Below are 19104 nucleotides of genomic sequence, written 5' to 3' on the forward strand. Positions count from 1 at the left end.
CCCAGTGATCTAAGAACCATTGCTGTTGTCTTTATGTATGGTGCCCAGACTAGACCAATGCCTTATTCTAGGCTTCATTTGTGCAGGACCAACTCTGTATGTGCACTCAGCTGTGCAGACTTAGCCTCCCTGTCCAGCTGTCACCAACATACTCAGGACATTTATTTGGAACTCATGGCTTCTGAGTACCAAGTGGATTTTAAGAAAAGGCATATTTTCATGGGAGATTTGGTAGAGGAAACTGATAATGGGGATGTAAAGAGATAAGCTTAAGAAGACGGTATAATGATTTCAATCCAACCAAAAGTCAAAAAGTGTCTGCATCACAAAAATGTTGTTGCAACTGGCCGAAGTAGATGCCAGAGAAGGTGCCAAGTCTTAAAGGAAAAAGATTCAGTGGCAGAAAGCCAGGCAAAGTTGGCTCAGGCAATCTTGTTCTGCTGCTAAGTGTGACTTCCCTGTTCAAAGGAGAAAGGAATTCCAGATCTGCCTGTTTCGTCTTTCTAAAATATGTCATTCATTTTAAAATTGAACAGCGATGTCTACATAGAAGGGAATGATGTAACTGAATACTAACAAGTTACTAACAATGCTTTTGTTGTATTTACTATTCTCTGAAACATTCAAGTGGCAACCAAGTCAAAACAGTCATCTTTCCAATGAAAAAGCAGAGCCTCATGCTGAGATCTGTCCTTTTCTAAATAGTACAATATATAGTTATTCCCACCTTCTGGTCAAAGTCATCAAGGCCATATTGCGCATTATAGCTCTGGCTGTAGCGTGTGTTTTCACAGTCATATTCTACCTCCGGCTTCACTGGATTACGGCAAAGCGTGCACACCCACTCTCCCCTGCCAAACAAGAAGCCAGAAACTTGACAGCCACCTTGTCAAATAACAATTCTCACAAATCACTGTATTTGGAAACAAGTCTCATCCTTAACTAGTATTACAATAGCAAGCAATCTGAAGCCCGTTGTACTAGATGTTCTTCAAGAGATTTGAATCTTTAGAAGTGTAATAATTTCACATTCTACTCATTGCACTTTTTCTGTCACAGAAAAAAAGAAAAAGACAAAATACTAAGTGTTTGAAATCATGTACCAGCAGTGTGTGCACCTGCATTGGTTCAAGTGCTGTTTTTAAAAAAAATATTAAGGAAAAATAGCCAACAGTTGGATCATAAGACAAAACCAGATCTGTTTGATAATTGATATATTTATTATCAATTGGTATGATAATTGACATATTTATCTAAGAAATCAGCATTATCAGAAATGGTGATAATGTGTGCTAGTACACAGGTCCCCAAACCAAAAAGACATAATTCTGCATGGGCATAAGTTTCCTTCCCAGTAGATCCATTTTCAGAAACCTCTTGAAGAATTTCATAAAGGCAGTGATGCAACTTCTGCAATATCAGGGCCTGAATAATTATAGATTAAGGTATATTAAAGAACTATGATTACAGAACTTTATCTAAGGAAATTAATTTACTTCATTATAATTTAACTTTGCCTAGGAAGTTTATTTTAAAAGGAAAACCTGGGTTTCACATTGTTTTGAAACTAGATGTTTAATAATGACTTGGCTATTAGAGAAAAGAGTAAAACGCCAAGAGATGGAAATTCCTGCTTTTTGAACAGAAAGAACAAACCAGAATCTCTAAACTAATATCTGACAATGTATTTTTCTCAGCTGAGACAGTTATTTGGGCTTGGCACAAATGAAGTAGCCTTTGGTCCCACCTGATAATGATTTGTAACAGAATTTAGATTACACACCACCAGTAACGCACATCATTCAGCCTCAGTTTTGAAGTTTGGTATGTGGACATACACCTCATTCTGGCTCTTTGTCACGTACAATTCATCTGTGACAAGTTGCTAGAGAAGATATGTCTTAGGGAAACCAATGTCCTAAACATTTCCACAAAAGCCCCAATAATCCTATATTTCCCATAAAACTGGGTAGAACACTGAATAGGAACTCACTGGTTGCCCTTTCTTTGTGCTAGTCACTGTTCTTGCAGAGAAGAGCTGACGTCTACACCACAGTTGTTACAGGAGAGTTAGGATTTTATTTTTCTCCGGTGTCGTAAGAATGTTTTTAAAGCTCAGGTCTGCCATCTCCTTTGTTGTACTGGCCAGCTAACTGCAGAAAGGGCATACATGACTGGAAACAGTTCTTGTTAATAATTCATCTAGTTCCTAGTGTGTAAGACAATTCTCCCCTTTGCAAGAAAAGTAAGAAAAAAGGCAAGTGAGAGATGCAGTCCCTGCCCTTGTGTAAGGTTGACACATACAACCCCGAGGATATATTCTGCCCCAAGGCAGTAAGCAGAAACTGAGCATATTAGCGAAATGTCATACATACACTGGAAAGCTGAGCAGGGCTGGAACATGGCAGGAGAGATGGAAGACCTTGGGGCAGTGATCACAGCACAACAGTTCTCCTCCATTAAGACACACAGCACAGAAATCCTCATTTTCAATTGGATTGACTTCCTGAGTAACTGGAGGTTTTTTCATGGTGGAGATGCCATTGCTGAGCTTCTGATCAACAGACAGATTATCTACAGGAGGAGACTGTGTCTGTCCTGCAGCCTGGGATATGAGAAATTTTCTGTCCTCTGAGTTCTTCTCTTTGGATTTCAGTCCTTCAGGTGGACCATCTTTATTTATCTTGAAGGAAGAAAAATCTGGGATCACACAACCATCATTTCCATATATAAGCATACAGCAGCAGTAGTCGTCTGCAGACAAAATGGTTTCTCTGCAGTGAACTCTACTGGAGAGGGCACTGGAGTTCAGCAGGCCCATGCTCAGCTCGACGCCTGCCACTGGCTGGCCAGGTCACCTTGGTCAAGTCATTTCCTCCACACACCACAATGTAATAGCACTGTGAGAGAGCTGTACAGATTTCATATCACAGATGATAGAAACAGGATACTTTACAATCTTATTTGCAAATTTTACAGTGAACAGCTCAAAACAAACAAACAAAAAAAAAGTGCAGTTTTTTGTTCCCACAGAAATTCCCATTTCCTTCTGTGGAAAGTTCACACTCAAGACTCCCGTGAAGCAACAGAATACAAAGCTTTTAAAAATCTTTTATGCTGTGATTTCTGGAATCGGTTTCTATCACTCAAATATGCATTCAGGTCAGTTTTAAGCTATTTATACTGTATTTGTAACTAGACAGATGAGCCAGGTTGTTTGCTAGATTACAAAAACACTACAGCTATCCAATCCCAGAGACAGACTTCTCAGAAATTGAAGTATCAGGGAGCTACACAGCAAACTAAAAGCTGTATTCTCTATTACTTTAACCCATCACAGAAGTTTCCAAGGGTGGAATAAATCAACAGACTTGTTTAGTGTATAATAACTTTCAGAAACTGTGGGTTCAAGACAGTGGAATAAAGAGGAGAAAGCAGGTAAAGCCTCACGGAAATTCCACTCACCTTTATCGACATACTTGAAGACTGGGTCCCACATTCAGTTATCAGGAGGAAATTGCCCTCCTGCTCATTGTCCTGTGGCTGGAGCTTAAACACTGGGAGCTCCCCCGCTTCTGATGTACATATTTTCAGACGTTCTAGTCGCACGTAGGGGATCTTCTGCTCCTTAGGGCCAGCTCTACAATCAAAATGACAGATGCTTAAATTCAGTCATATTCCACAAAATTCTCCTCCCTGCTGACTTTCAACATTTTTCACACACTATTGTTTGTGCTTCTTTCCTTTTGTAACTGTGACTCTGCTGGCTAAATGCTGAAAATCTGGATGTTTTTTCACATGCCAATTCTTTAAGAAATGTGAGTGCAATCACTTTAAATTAATCATACGTGTAAATGCATTACTAACTTCTGTGCTAAAACTTTGCCCTGCTCTGTATATTTTTGTTTTAATTATTCCAGTTTAAGTCATGCTCGATACTTTTCAGTGTAGCTGGCTTCAAGCAGGAGCACAGCACCTCATCAACTTTACTTCAAAATATTATCACAGCAGTAGCTGAAAACTACTTTATAAAATAAATAATATAAATAAAAATAAATAAATAAAAATACTTTATAAGGTTGTTGAGATAATGTTAATCCTGTTCCCATTATATTTTTTAGGTTTAATTGGGGCTAAACAGTTTCTAATTGTTCAAGTAAGATAAGTTTGCAAATATTTATTCATTCTGGAAAATAACACAGAATAACAGAAATACATGAACTCACCACTTCTTTTAAATTGTTTTCAAGTTAAAGAGAATACTTTACAACTTTCATAGTTATTATTGATAAGGAATCTTGCATTCTTTTTAAGTTTTCCGTTATCATTAAGTATGACAAATTTTCTAAATACATGCATAAAATTTCATGGCCAGTACTTTTGTACAAAAAAAGACTCTGTTACCTGACATCCTGATTGCTTTTCATATCCATTTCAAAACGTTCCTTTTCACAGTTACTGGAATCTGGAACAGAAGATAAGAAAATGAATAAAATATTTATAATATCAGAGTCAGATTAGGGTAGAAAGTACTTCGATATTCATGTACTTCTGACTGGTGTTTAATATGATATAATAAGTGAATTATGGAATCATTTAATCTATATGTATAGAAAATGTGTATGCTATTTTCTATTCTGGGATACAGTCTTTTCCTTTCTCTTTGCTTTTAACCACAGCTTCTGTACTGAATATGAGGAGCCTTTCCAAAATATTTTGTCAAAATGGTTACATTCCCCGGGGAATTATATATGTACACAGCCAAGCCACTTTCATCCATATACATGGAACAACATAAGTAATCCTCTTTGCTATACAGCCTTCATTTGAAAAAAACAGACCTACTAAGGTCTGAACCCCTGAGGCTCATGAAGTCTCTGCAGTCTCCGGCTCCATGCTAAGCAGCCTTTGGATAATTCTGGTTACTTGAAAACAGGAAGGAAGCTGTGTCTCCCATCTGCCACTGGGGGATGAAAGCTACACTGTATATGACTCCTTTCTATCCTCCAAGGTATGTAATATATAAACATATGAATTCAAAACTATCTGTTATGCAAGTAACTGTAGCTCTTGACTGATAATAGGCGCAAGAGTAACGAAACAACTTTGGAGAAATGGGTTGGGGTAGAGATGAATGCCCCAGTAGATGCCCTCATAAATACCAGTCCCCTTTCAAATTTCATAGTAACTCCTTTTGTTAGGAATTAGTTTGACACAATACTAACAAGAAAACAAACCAAATATCATGGCTATCTGGAGATAAATGAGTGCCAGGAAAATATGTTTTTTTAAAGAAAATCTAGCTCAGGTCAATGGTACGTAACCCATAGCTTGAAAGCAATGTGCCTCTAAGATACTCTATTGTTCCCAGCCCACAGGAAACACAATACAATCAAGACTGACAAGGAAAAGTGCATCTCATATCACTCCTAAAGTGTTATTTGCTTGTGATTGTTGCTCAGGTGAAGGGTGATAGTCATGGCTCTGGACAGAATTACTAAAGGGTGACGGCACACTGAGCTGAAGGAGCAGCTCTCATTGCATGCTGTCAAACCAGAGGATGTTCTAGTGGTGCTGGGTTCCTAATATTAATCAACACCTCCATCAGCTACTTGGCTCAAGAAATAATAGTACCTATAAAATTTGTGGAAAACACCACTAGAGGGGTTGCAAACACTGTGGAGAAGGTTTATAATTAAAAAGTGATCTTAGTACATCAGAGAAAAAGAATCTCCTAAATCAGAATGACTGAATTGAGGTACCTGAAAATATTATGCTTATGAAGGATCAGATGAATGTAATCACAAAGGAAAATAACTGACTAGGGAACTGTTCTGTAGAAGAAACTAAGGGTTAATGTGGTCCATTCACTACATGCGAGTCAAAAGGTGAATGCTGTCCTGCAGTGTATTACCAGCAGTGAGGAATGTAAAACGCAAGATGTTGATACCCTGGCTCTGCATGGCACCCCAGAGGCCTCAGCTGCGGCACTGCCTTTGGCTGTGGGCAGCAATCCTTAATTGCAGACAACCCAGAATAGCGCAGCAGGAAGGAGGTGGGTTTAAGAAATCACAACCCTGACCCATGAAGAGAGTCTGAAACCATCAGATTTGTTTAGTCTAGGAAAGAGAAGCGGGGGGGGGGGGGGGGTGTTTACACAAGCCATGATAAGAAGAGAAGTGTCTGTAAGAGGGAAAATGATGAAATAATGTACAATTTTTAGCACATCCCTTGTGGCTAGAATAAGAAGTATTTTGTTGTAAATTAAGCTGAAATGTTTAGATTTTCTTTTAGAAAAGGATGCATCATTGGAGATATATACCAGAAGCAGTGGGGTTGGGCAACAAAGCAACTGCTGAAGCCAGTAAGTCCTACTGAGACCACTAGCAAAGACAAGGTTGCCTTTGCAACAGAGTTAATCTCTGCCACTGGTGCACACTGCATATGGTGCCTGTATCTCCTCAGGTGTCCCCTCACAGTACACCTTTAAACAGTGAGAGCAGGATGGGAATTGCTCACTCCTGCTCCTTCCTTGTGAGAAGGGAGCAGCACTGAATTCAACACTCTAGTCTTTCCATTCTCTTGCACAACAGGACCTGCGGTTTGCACAGAGCAAATTTGTAGCATCTGTTATAGTGAGATTTTGTATGTTGGGGCTGCTTTCTGTATGTAGTGTCACACAGCCCAAACCAGATACTACAAAGCTGCTCCTCTCAGAGACACTTAAGCCTGACTGAGGCACAGCTTTTTAGGGGTGTGCCTGATTCTTACAACTCACACAAATGATTGTGGCATAATTGTCACAATTTGGCATAGTACATTTAAGAGAAGACAAATACATTTCCTTGGCTCACTGAGCTAGGCCTCCTTTGTACTAATTAGAATTCTCTGAATACAGCATAGAGATAGAAATATTAATTCATCTTTTACAGAGAAAACCAGCCAAATATTGGCATAAGTCACAGGATAACAGCTTGATCCTGCAATCCCTTGCTTGCATGAATAGTCCCATTGACTTTTAGAGTTTGCAGGAATGAGGCTTTACAGTGTAGCACAAGGATGCTGGCAATTTGCCCATGAAAAGAGTTAAGTAAGGTCTAATTCTCCATTAAGGCTGAAGAAATAGGCCTTGGCTGAAGGGAGTGTTCCACAGTAGACAGAGCCAAGCAAAAGCACACACTATGCAATATATTAACCTAACAAAAATTTGCTATGCTACTGATGTGAAGGACTTAGCAGAAGGCACATTACATTTTGGAAGTAATTTTTTTTTTTAATTGAATTTGGACTCTTCAAACCAGCTCTTCAATAGTCATAACTGCAGGTCTCATTAACAGGACTGCTTCTAAGAGAACTAATACTCCAGGTACTTCACATGGACACGCTTATTTCTGGTTCATAGATGAAGGATGTTACAAATTCAAAGCATATCATTTCCATGTTTTTCCTCCACAAATGAGAACAAACATGATTTTCCATTGGATTAAATACTCTGATAATATTTGAAGCTTGCTGGAAAAGCGCATTTATATGTAAGTACATTAATAAGCATACTGCTTTGCAATGCTTGCAAGGCACAGTGTTAAGAAAGACAGACCAAAAACCTAAATGAAATAATGAAAAGCCTGGTACCTTCTTTGCTTCTAAATTGTCTCATTCTGGCATTCACAGGCAGGAAAGAAGTGTTGCTGAGCAGCTCAGAAGGAGAAGTGCAACGTTGAGATTTTTTGATTGAAAGATTAATAGGTTCTTCCAGCACTTTTTGCATAGAAAGAGTTAATTCATTAACTACATCTTGCCCAGCAGTAGCCAAGCTGTTTTCTAGAGGATGATCTACAGTATTGAAGTCTTCATTTTCCAGCTTCAGGGGAGGGAAAAAAAAAATAATCGAATTTTATTAATAGTTTTCTTTCTTTCCATCTTAAGAAAATAATTTGTAATAAGTCTTCAAATACCAGATAAGGAAAACTTTACTTACTGAAATAGCTGCCTTTGACTGACTGACTAATAATATTTACTATCAATGAAAGCAGACTCCCTTTCAGTAGAGGAGTTTTAGTGATTCCTACCTTGCACTTTGTGCTGCCCTGGAGTGCATCACCTGGTGCAAGGCCAGTGGCAGCCCCAGGGTTCAGGTCACTTGGAGTTCTGCCCAACGCCAAGCTATAGCTGGACACCGACTCTGGTGGAGTATCACAGTCACAAAGCACATTTGGGGACGGGCCAAGTGTTACAGCAGCTGCACCTTGCGTCTGTGGATCGGCCAAGCTAGATAACCTTGTGGAAGGTAATTCCATTTCTAAACCGTCTGAAAAGCCCACAATGTTTAAGGATGCTGAATGCTGGGAAAAGAAAAAAAAAGAAAAAAACCCCAATATGTTAATAAGATTTTCAGCAGCAAAATGCTACTGTTCCTTCTATACTGGATGAGATATTCTGTTTCAGCTATACATAATCAACCAGTTGTGTCACGCGGTCCTGAAAGTATCTACTATAATCTTATACCATTTCCAAAGCTTTAGAGTTTCTACCATTAAAATTGAAAACTGGAAAAGGAGACTCTTCTGTGATTTACAAAAAATGTCTTCCTTTGATCAGACCAAGGGATCCCGATTTTTAACTCCCTACGAAGAATGGGAAATCTAAGCATGTAGAATATTGTACTAAATCAATCCTTGATATAAACCCTCCTAGCTTCTGTTAAGTTATTGCAGAAGAAATAAGATTCAGATCAGAAATTTTATCATTTTATTCAAAAATCATCAGATCACTTTATTCAGAAAGATTCAGAAGAAATACTATTCAGATCTGACACAAGTGGATGAACCTATTGTTACTGTTAATGATGCTGAAAACTTTATGCTAGTTAGTGAGTCTGTCCCACTAAAACCTAAGGCATTTGCCCTTTAACTATCATAGTGTAAATCCAGAAACATCTTACATGTACTAACAAGGAAAGGATGTACATGTCTAGTTTCCAAAGAAAAGTAGTATTTACCAAAGTCTCTGAAATAGTTTTAGCAACATGCATTTTCTACTGTCTCATGATTTGTCACTGTCAAAACCACAGAAATACTGTCATGCAAAACAAAGCAAATCCGCCCATCTAGGTGACTTCCTTAAGCTGCCTTACTCCTGGAATGTGTGACTGTACTGAAATCAGGACTCTTCTAGCATCCATATGAAGCAAATATAAGCAGTCTTAAGAAGTATGCAGATCTGTGTCATTTGAATATGTAATTTTCCGTTTATTTCATCACAGTTCATTGGTGTTTCACCCTCGATAACTGACTGAATAAATCCTTTTCATTTGACTACAGTACAGTAAGTAGCACTCATAATATAAATGAAGACAAAAGAAATGTGTTGATTGCATCTGAATTAGAGTTTAATTTCATTGTTGTACTTATTTTTCTGCTAGGGGCCTGTGACTTAGAAGTGAATCTGAGACAGAACCCATTTCCTAGATTTAATTAGTATTTTTCTCAACTGTTACTCCATTTTGGATTTTGATAACTTTGTCCATCTTAATCCAACAGTGGTAAAGACAGTAGCCTAGATTGAGCTGTCAGCTGTGCCTGTGTAAATCGTACATAATGCCAAAGAAGTCAGTCTTGAATTCCTCTGCTTGCAATGCATACCACCTGTGTACTAAGAGAACACTCTGCCCGCAGACATTAATTCCCACCTAAGGATGGAATTTAATTTCCTTTTCCTCAATTTGCAATAGACACTACAGTAGGAGCTTTGCCTGAACAGTGACCACTTATATTTGATGAGACAAAATAGCCTGCATTTGAGACAGAAAGAGGTCAGCTCTTCTGCAGCACTAGGGAAGGTTTGTGCCATTCTACCACACAGTGCTCTAGTAAGTCTGTTTTAAACAGTCCTTCCATGTAGAAGGCACCCCAGAATGTACCGGGTCTCTGCAGCCGGGGTATTGGCCATTTTTCTCCTCTTGAGGAAAATGAATGTCCCTGAATCTAAGCTGTCTGAGCTATAATAGCTTCTTGGAACCAGCTGGAACTAGTCAAACACGTTCTTTCTACCTTACATTTGAGCTGAAAACTAGAACACAGCAAATGAGGAAATGCATTGTTGGAGGCACAATCTTCCATATACTCTGTCTGATAGAGCATTCCTAAGAATGCTTAGGTTTCAAACCAAAGGGATATATGTAGGTCAGAAAGGAATCCAGCTTTCATGGTCACACATCCTAAAGAAATCCACAAAGATCAAAAATGTTCATTTGCTGTCATAATTTGCTTCTGACGGGTTCCTGCCTACGCAGTGACAAATGTGGCCTATCGAGTACACATTTCCCTTTTCATTCCATCACTCTCTTTATCACAAGCCTTTTTCAGATGACAAAATGAGCATGTGAATTATTCTCATATCGCTTACAGAAAATATAACAAATAAGCAGAATTCGTGCTTGAACGGAACAGATGGACTGTAATCACCTTTGCCTTTTCCCCTTATTTCAAAGTCCATTGTGGGCATTAATTAAGTCCCTGTGAGGTAGTTAGATATTTATTTAGCCAGATTCTCAAAAGCACAAAGCATCCACAAATTCCTGTCTGAGTCAATAGGAACTACGTAATGCTGTGCTCCATTGGAAATGGGCATGCTGAGGCACACATGTGGTCGCCACACCACCCAAAGCTGCATAGCAAGTTAACTGGAGACCTTGTGGCTATTCACTTCTAATCACTACACACATGTTCCTTTACTTATGTTACGAGAACGTGCCATCATCTATTACGTATTGAGATCTGACCCTGTGAAGACCCGACTGTGTGTAACTGTATACACTGCAGGCAAAATGTTAGCCTTACTAAGACAATGGTAGGATTACTCCTGGCTTCGGTGAGACAAGTTTACTTACTGGGAGTAGTCACTGAGACAACTCCTACTGCAGAAAAAAAGAAATAGACACATGCATAAGACTGTCATAACTAAAATTTTTAGAAAGGTGAAATTCAATTGCATTATATGGCTGTATCTTTTTTACTCTTCTAGCTAGCATCAGTTTCTTCAGAGATCTTTTTAGACTATATAAGCCAATATAAAACCTTACTCTTGTTAAAAAGAAAAAAGAATAATGAGGCCATCAAACTGCCATCTGTCTTTCCCTTGGGGCAAAAGTTAATTTTGTGGTTATTTTAATGATGAAGCAACATTATGATCTTTCAGTGCAAAATATTAAAACTCACAGTTAAGAACAGACACATTCCATTCTGATCCATGGAACTGCTGTCAAGTGTGAAGTGAACAATGCACTGGGAACAAGGCTCATTAATAGCCTATTAATTCACTCCCTAAAATAATCATTTCTTTTGCCATTAGCAAAAATTTCTCTTTTCCCTTGACAGTTCAGCTAGTTTTTGCAAATGGGATACCTTTAAAGAATTGATCTCTGTTTTATAAAAGCTCTATTACTTTTACATTGCACCCTTTGAACAACAACAAGCATTAATTATGCTCTTGAGTAGAGGGTGACTTCAGCTGTAGGTTAATTTTGAAACTTTTGACATTTTAATGTACAGCCTGGCACATCGAACTACATCTGTGTCATTATATGTGGAATTCTCATTGTCTCATAATTAATTTTGGTCTGATGGTCCTTATAATATAATGGCAGCAGCATCACCACCCCAAAATGCCTTCTACCACAAATTTCATAGCTATGGTAGTGAAAGGTAAGAAGAAAGAACATGCAAAGTGCCTTCAGAGAACAAAAAATAAACATATTGTTCAGTTCAAATATTTCTTTGATCACTGTTGCATTTAAAAAGGTGCAGTGTAAACATGCAGCACTAATACAGAAGAATTCTGAGAAGCAAATACTTACCTTGAAACACTGGGATTAGGATTTGTTAGGATTGTTTTGGCAAGTCTCAAGGCTGTTGACATTAAGTGTCACAGATAAAGAAAGCTAAAACTAGGAACCGCCAATTCTCTTTGCTATAAGAGAAATAACACGCTGCAAATGGTTGCAGAGTAATGAACGGCTGCTATTAAGTGGAGCAATCCCCCTGGCAGCTCATTATGCTAGGAGGTTAAACAAATGTACTACTCCAATCCAGTTGTTTAACTCACCGCACACAGCAGCACTGATAGCACAGTCTACACATGCTTCCTATTCATATTTCCCAATTTTAGAATAGAATCTAAAGGATTTCCTTTCCATTTTTATGAGAAAAAGAATCCAAATCTTCCTTAACATTTTGTCTGAATAAACTGGAGCTCGCTTAAAGCGGAAGGAGGAAGAGACTGTATGGAGCAAGCAGCATCATGTTTTATTTATCCTTTTTTCCAGGTCAAAGGAAAAGGTTTTGTTAAATTAACATTCTGGGAAATGTATCTAATTGCATTAAGCATGAACGCATTTGTGCTGTAAGCAGCTCAATTCTTTAAAGTCAAAAAATAGTCTGATACTTTAGGAATTTGCAGGACCCTAAAGTCCAGGCTGCTGTCATTACTTCCTTCACCTCTAATCCCCCTAAAATTAAGAGTAATTAGAAAAAAAACAGCAACAACAAACTCACCCTGGTCCCAAGTTCAGATTTTAAGTCCTAGGGTAGGGTATTAAATTATTATTACTTTCAGTCACTAAGTAGTCACAACATGCTCAGTGCAATACTAATAAAAATAAAACCTGTACTTTGCCCCACAACCCCTCTCCCAAAAATTTCGCATGCTTTTAAAGAAAAAAAAAACAAAAACAAAAAACAAAATAAATCACTAGTTAAGCACTTGCCACCGAGATGGAAGAGTTGTCAATAATAAAGCTTAGGACAAATGTGTTGGGGCAAAATACCCAAGAAAGCCACCTACAGCAGACTGAGATCAACTCTTCTCTCTGATAATCCTGTAGTAACAGCAGCACTGGCATGTCAGAGCCTAGAAGTTCACATGCATCAAGTCCCAGGAGAGGTTGAGAGGTTCCACCATGAACTGTCACTACGTTAGTCTTGCATGAAATGCCACCATTGCATATAATTGGAATAAAACAGAAGCCTCTCTCAGAGTGCTCTCAAGAGTGCTGCTTGGATGGCATGGAATATTTTCTAGATTTCCCCATTTCAGCTACTTTATGGTGCTTGAGACAGACAGAGCTCTTGAACTTAGAAGCTGGGACTTACTGCAAATCAGAAAGAACAATACAAAAATCAGCGTTATAGCACTGTACAAAATTTCCACGTCTTACACCTTGATTACTATTTCTGGTCACCCTGTCTCAAAAAGGATTTATCAAACTCACAAAATATAGGAAAAATGGCCAAAGATATAAAGGGCCAAAGTATAGAATGGCTTCCATGAAAAAAAATTACACTAGAGAGACCAGCAATCACTTTTCAGCTTTAAAAACAAATGTTTGAGAGGAAATTCAATATAGACCTATAAAATATGGATATTATGAAGGTGGTGAATATAGAGTGATTATTCACTGGTTTTCCTAACACAAGAACTAGAAGGCAACCTACTGAATTATCAGGCAACAGACTTAAAGTAAGGAAACAGAGGAAATTCTCATGCTATGCAAAACTCAGTCGCTGCTGAATGCTGAGGAGACCAATAGTATTAAAATGGACTCCAAAAATGGATTAGACAAATTCACAGAGGAGGGGACCATGAAGAGCTGCAAAACACAATTGTCTGGGTGCAACCTTCATATCGGAAAATCCCTAACATGCTGTTTTTCAGAAGCTGGGATAGTGTATCATAAAAGGATCAGTTTATATTCATCTGTTTATTATACCCTTTCCTAAGCATCTGCTATTGGCTACAGCTATACATGAACAGATACAGCTGTTCAGTAATAATTTACTAATCAAGTGCATGACGTATTCAGAGATTTATTTTAAGCAGAAGGTGAAATAATAGCTCAAGGGAAGAAACCCTCAAAGTTTTCTAAGGAACATAACCAAACGTGGGTTTGACAAACACTGTCCAATCTACTCACAACTGATCAGTGTCCCAGAAGGCAGAACCACAAATGCCCAAGCCAGTTAGGTTTTTCGGATGAGTGGGGATGGTACAGAGTAGTCTACTGCCCAGGACCGAAGCCAACAGCTGGACAAGGCAAGGAATCCTCCCTCGCAGAAGAAAGGCCCTGCTTCTAACTAGAGAAAGGGGTACACTTATGGCTCTGAGGAGGAGAGATGTCCAGCTGGCCCTGCAACAATGCCAATGTCTGTTGCAGCAGTACCTGAGGCTCAAACTACAAATTTGTGCTATAGTACAGTAATTATGACATTTCTTCAAATGCTAGGTACAGCCTTTAGACCTCTTGCTCATCACAGCCACAAATGACAATTAGGTACATGTAAGCAAAACAGGAATTTTATGCCCTTTATTACACTTGAAAACACAATTAGGCCAAAAATATCTTATTATTTTTGCCTCTGCTCCAGAATAGATGACCTCTCCAGTCCTGTGCGCAAATTAATAACTCAATATCATAGTATGTAAAAGCAACAGGAGGACCGTATCATTCCAGAAGGTTGGTAACCCTTTCCACAAAATTGTTAATCTAACTGAGTACTCATTCCTTCACACTGCAACTTAGCAATTCAATAGTTTGTATAAAATCTGTTTACCAGAGCTTGGCACGATTCCCCAGAAAAAAGTGCAGGTATCACAAAAGTTATTCTGAGATTTGTCCTCTGTCTTGCTGGCATTCTTACTGGAGAGGTTGGGTATTTGACAGGCATGGAGACAGAATAACTCCATGATCCAAAACAGAGGTCCCAGCTACATGAGTGAAGTATACTGACAGGGGACCGTGAAGAGAAAATGGTATCCATTTTGTACATAGACAGGAAACTTTCATTTCTAGTGTTGCATTCTTAAAAGGTGCTAATCAAGCCCAAAGTTATGCTAAGTGCAGTACTTGACTTATGTCAAACAATCAATGGTCTAAGTATAGAAACATTTATTCTGCACAAAAAATGCAATTCACAGAGAAAGAATAGTTAGAGGAATACACAGGAAGACAGAAAGGCTGAAAAAATATCACCATTACTGTTCCAAAAACAGTGAAACAAATGAAAATAAGCCCACACATAACTGAAGTTACATGTTTAGAGACTATACTGTACACATACATAGAGAGCAGGTAGGCACAGACAGGAATTACTCTGAACTTTAAGACAGCAATAGCCTTGATGCCAATGTTTCTGATCAACACCAGCTAGAAAACCTTATTTTATATGACTGGAAAGCCAGAATTCTGTCTGCTCATTGAAGCTAGATTTATTTTTTGTCCTGATAGATGGTGAAATCTAACACACAAGGACATTTTACAAGTGCACAAAATGTTTCATCCTTGCTTCTCTCCTTCTCCTTATCAATAAACAGCTTGAAATGTGAGGGACAGAAAACAGTACTCATCAGAGTAACTTAAACAGGCGTTCTTTGAACTCAAAGGCACTCACATGGCATACGTGTGCCTCACACCGTGGTGTAACGGCTGCACCAGCACTTGTCTGGGATGATCTGAATAACGTACTTGTGGTTTCCCCGTTTATGAGTAATGTTTTGATCCCAAACTATTAATAGCATCTGCTCTATATTGCTTCACACATAAATATGATCCCATATGCAGACAATTCATCTAGTTATCAGCCAATAGTATTCAAATGCATACCATAAACATGTTTCAAAATTAATGCACAGATGTTTAATTACATGAGCAATCAAGTCTTGCTCCCCTCCAAAATAAAGGAAACCACTGGGCTAATGGAAGCTTTTCTTTTTTGACAGATCTTGGCAAACGTACCACTAAACAGTTAATTCTGAGTTTTTCTACATCATGGTTCACACTGCTTTCTTGTTAATGAGAGAATCTCAGTAGCCAGAGAATTACCTACTCCACTAAGAATGCTGTGCACAACGAACCCTGTCAGAGTTCAACAGAACTGCAACACAAGGCCAAGAAGTCCAATACCAATTATTCTCCAAAAGGCAGAATACATCTCTTCTACAGGTAGCAAAAGGTTTCTCTAGCCATTTTCTCCACCGTATTTTCCAAGTGCAGTATTTCAGACTTCACCACTTTCACTTTTTCCATGTCCTCCAAGAACTTGAGAGAGATTAAATGTTCTGAATACAGGCCATATGAAAATAAATAGACAAATACCTCTACAGATATTTTTGTCTGGACATGACCGTGCAAATATTTAATCAGGTGAAACAGAGATGAGACTCAATAGACACATCCCCTTGTTCTTAAATAGGAACCAATCTCCTATTTAAATGTAGATTTAATCTAATTGTCAGCAAAAGCAGACATCTTTAAACAGCATTCATGAAGAATCTGTTTCAAGGGTTTCCTTATTGTCCTGCTTCCCTTCATCATTTCTAATTAGCCACTGCCAGAGCTGTCAGTACATTATGGCTTCATCCCAAACAGCTCATTACAAGAGATAAATACAATCAAAGATGGGGGATACTGTAGCAGTTGAATGTCCTCATTTCTTGCAGAGGTACCAGGAAACTAGTAAAAAAACAGAGACACCTGTGCTTTCTGCACAAGAGCATACACTTCTCAGCACCATTAGAAAAATTTCCATTTTTTTTTTCTAGGAGTATCCTCCTCTTGCTGCCTTCTCAGCTTGTACAGCAATGAATCAGCCCTTCTTCCTTTTTTTCTCCTCTTTTTCCCATCAGACTACACTAGGCTCTCTCTTGCACACCTGCTTCCATTTTCTACCCTCTTTCTGACTTTTCTTGTTTAAGCTGTTGGGAGTAACCTTCCTTTACAGGTCCAGAAGAAAAAGGACAGCTTCTTCAACATGCATGTAGAAAAAGCCTCTGAAAGCTAGTTGGTTAGCATCATCATTCATTTTCACAAATAACTTTGAGGGTGTGTCTGCATTACAAGAAAAGTATGTGCTTAGGTTCATTGTCTTGCTCAGGGCTTAAATACATATCTTCAATTTTTACAGTCATATCCTAAAGTAAAGGTAGCCCTATCCTAGAAAATTTGCACAGCTTTCCTCAGTCCTGTGCTCTGTCATCAGAGGTTGAGGGAGATCTGCCTCCACATGTGAAAGTTCAGAGCCAAAGAGCATCATCTCAGAATGTTGTGATACCATCAGCCTGACCCAGAAATGTCATAACATCTACAGGATTAAGTTAGCAACTGCAGATTTCTTTGTGGCTTCCAAATCTGATTTGCATGCTGCTTCCAGATCCTCAGTAATCATTACCTTTCTGTGTCTCTACAATTCCCAAAAGGATCTCCAACAACTTTCTGAATGGGTATTTCATCATAAATATGTTGGGTCAACAAAGCTACATACTAAATAAAGAAGGATAAAATAACTTCCTTTTGGGGCTAGTAAGGAAAGACAAGTTTTTCCACAATATTCTGCACACAAATTCCAAGAAAAATATCCATGAAACACTTCTACATGGTACAGAACATGAGTCATGCACAAAAGTACCAAACAGATTTGAGCAACCAGAATATGAAGTGTTGTTTGGAGTGTTTTAAACAAACTGTACAGAGAGGTAAAAGGCAGCTTCTCTGCCTCAAATGCACAGGTGATATCCAGAGCCAGCAAGGATCTACTGATATAGATGAGCCTTCCTGGTTTTGTTTATGCTGCTTCTCCAATAGTTAGGGCCTCCCAGTAGGTGCAAGGATCAAAGCATGAATCTATTATGTGCTGAAATATTCTAGAGATACAGAAATCTATTATTTTTCTGCTTATACATGAGCAAGGAGGAGTATAACAGAATTATACCCTTTTCAGACACCACATGTTCAGTAATAATTAGTGTTGTTATTTCCAGGGCAACTATTTTGAAGGATGATTCTCAGGCCTGATTTCATCAGAATCTCTGATTTTTTTTTTTTTTCAAATTAACTGCTGCTAGTATGGTAATTAGCAAGTCTTGACAGTTAAATCCCTAGAGATAGGGACTGGACAGAATTTACTCAGTGAAGAAATAGGTCTTCTATTCATTCACCAGTTCATGCTTAACAATCATGCCAGCCAAATCTAAACACTACGAGTTATAGAGCCGTTGCTGATCCTGGGTACAGCACAGCGTGTAGGCATCTTACTGGGAGATGCACACTAGGTTAGGCTATGACTGTCTTCCAAGATTGACAGCCATTTTGTCAACTTTTACTGTATTTTAATTTTTTCAACCTGATTGCAGATTCCAATGCTATATTATATTCAATATTATCAAACCACGTTTTCCCTTTAAAATACTTCTTTAAAAAAAGTTCTTTATACCTTCCTTACTGGGTGGAAAGCTGATTGTTGCAATGTGCTCTCAGCGGAGTGACCGCTCACACTGGCTTCTTCATCTAGTAACTGTGCCAGGGAGGGACTATCACTTCTGTCAGGTTTCTGGGCATCAGGTTCAGTGGAACTCTCACAGACCTACAAATCACAATTAAGGATGTGTGTTTTCAAAATCTCAGAAAGAAAAATGGTAACAAATTCACATCAACTCACAGCATACACAATATGACAACACTGGAAAGACTAAAACAACAAAGTTGTTCAAAGTACCCCTAAGTAGAGAGATAAATGAATAGAGAAAGATTTCTCTGAAACATTAATGAATTAAAATAAAAATAAAAATCAATAAAGCTGCTGAAATGTACAGCTATTCCAAAAGCCTGCAGTCTGCCCCTACAAGTAAGTCATTTTGAGAGCTATTCAAGGTGGGAACTCCACAGAATTTACACAGTGGGAAGTCCCAGCCACTTTTCTACTGCAATCCCCACTGTTTTGAATGGGTTTCAAAGCCACCTTATTCTGCACCTTATCTGCCTTGTAGTTTGGATGCTTACCACCAAGCACTGTCCCTTTTTCAAAAGCAGGATTCTTACCAACAGAGAAAAAAAGGGAGAAATTAGTGCTGCTGACAAAACTGTAACAGAACAGCATGTATGAATACTGATGAAAGTCTTAAAGGACATGATGCAGTAGCAAGAGCAGTTACTAGTAGAATGGGAAATAACTCTCAGACCAAAAAAAGATGTTCTTCATTCTTTTTTCACTAATCATTCAGAATCAAAAGGAAATCTTTTCCAAGGACCCAGGGCTTAAAGTTTCCAGTAAAAAGGAG

General features: G+C 38.5%; 1 protein-coding gene across 1 annotated transcript in view; it reads right to left on the reverse strand.

Moving 5' to 3' along the window:
• The window catches only part of TRIM66 (tripartite motif containing 66), a 54016-nt gene that overhangs the window by 6250 nt on the left and 28662 nt on the right, over window positions 1–19104 (reverse strand). Inside the window, exons 10-16 of the mRNA XM_009918451.2 lie at window positions 18261–18410; window positions 8070–8342; window positions 7633–7861; window positions 4405–4465; window positions 3466–3640; window positions 2376–2683; window positions 728–851 (exon numbers count right to left, since the gene is read on the reverse strand). Of these exons, the coding sequence (XP_009916753.2) occupies window positions 728–851; window positions 2376–2683; window positions 3466–3640; window positions 4405–4465; window positions 7633–7861; window positions 8070–8342; window positions 18261–18410 (1320 nt within the window). The remainder of the gene's footprint in view (window positions 1–727; window positions 852–2375; window positions 2684–3465; window positions 3641–4404; window positions 4466–7632; window positions 7862–8069; window positions 8343–18260; window positions 18411–19104) is intronic.

This window comes from Haliaeetus albicilla, chromosome 16, assembly GCF_947461875.1.
Source record: "Haliaeetus albicilla chromosome 16, bHalAlb1.1, whole genome shotgun sequence".
In the NCBI taxonomy this organism is placed as follows: Eukaryota; Metazoa; Chordata; class Aves; order Accipitriformes; family Accipitridae; genus Haliaeetus; species Haliaeetus albicilla.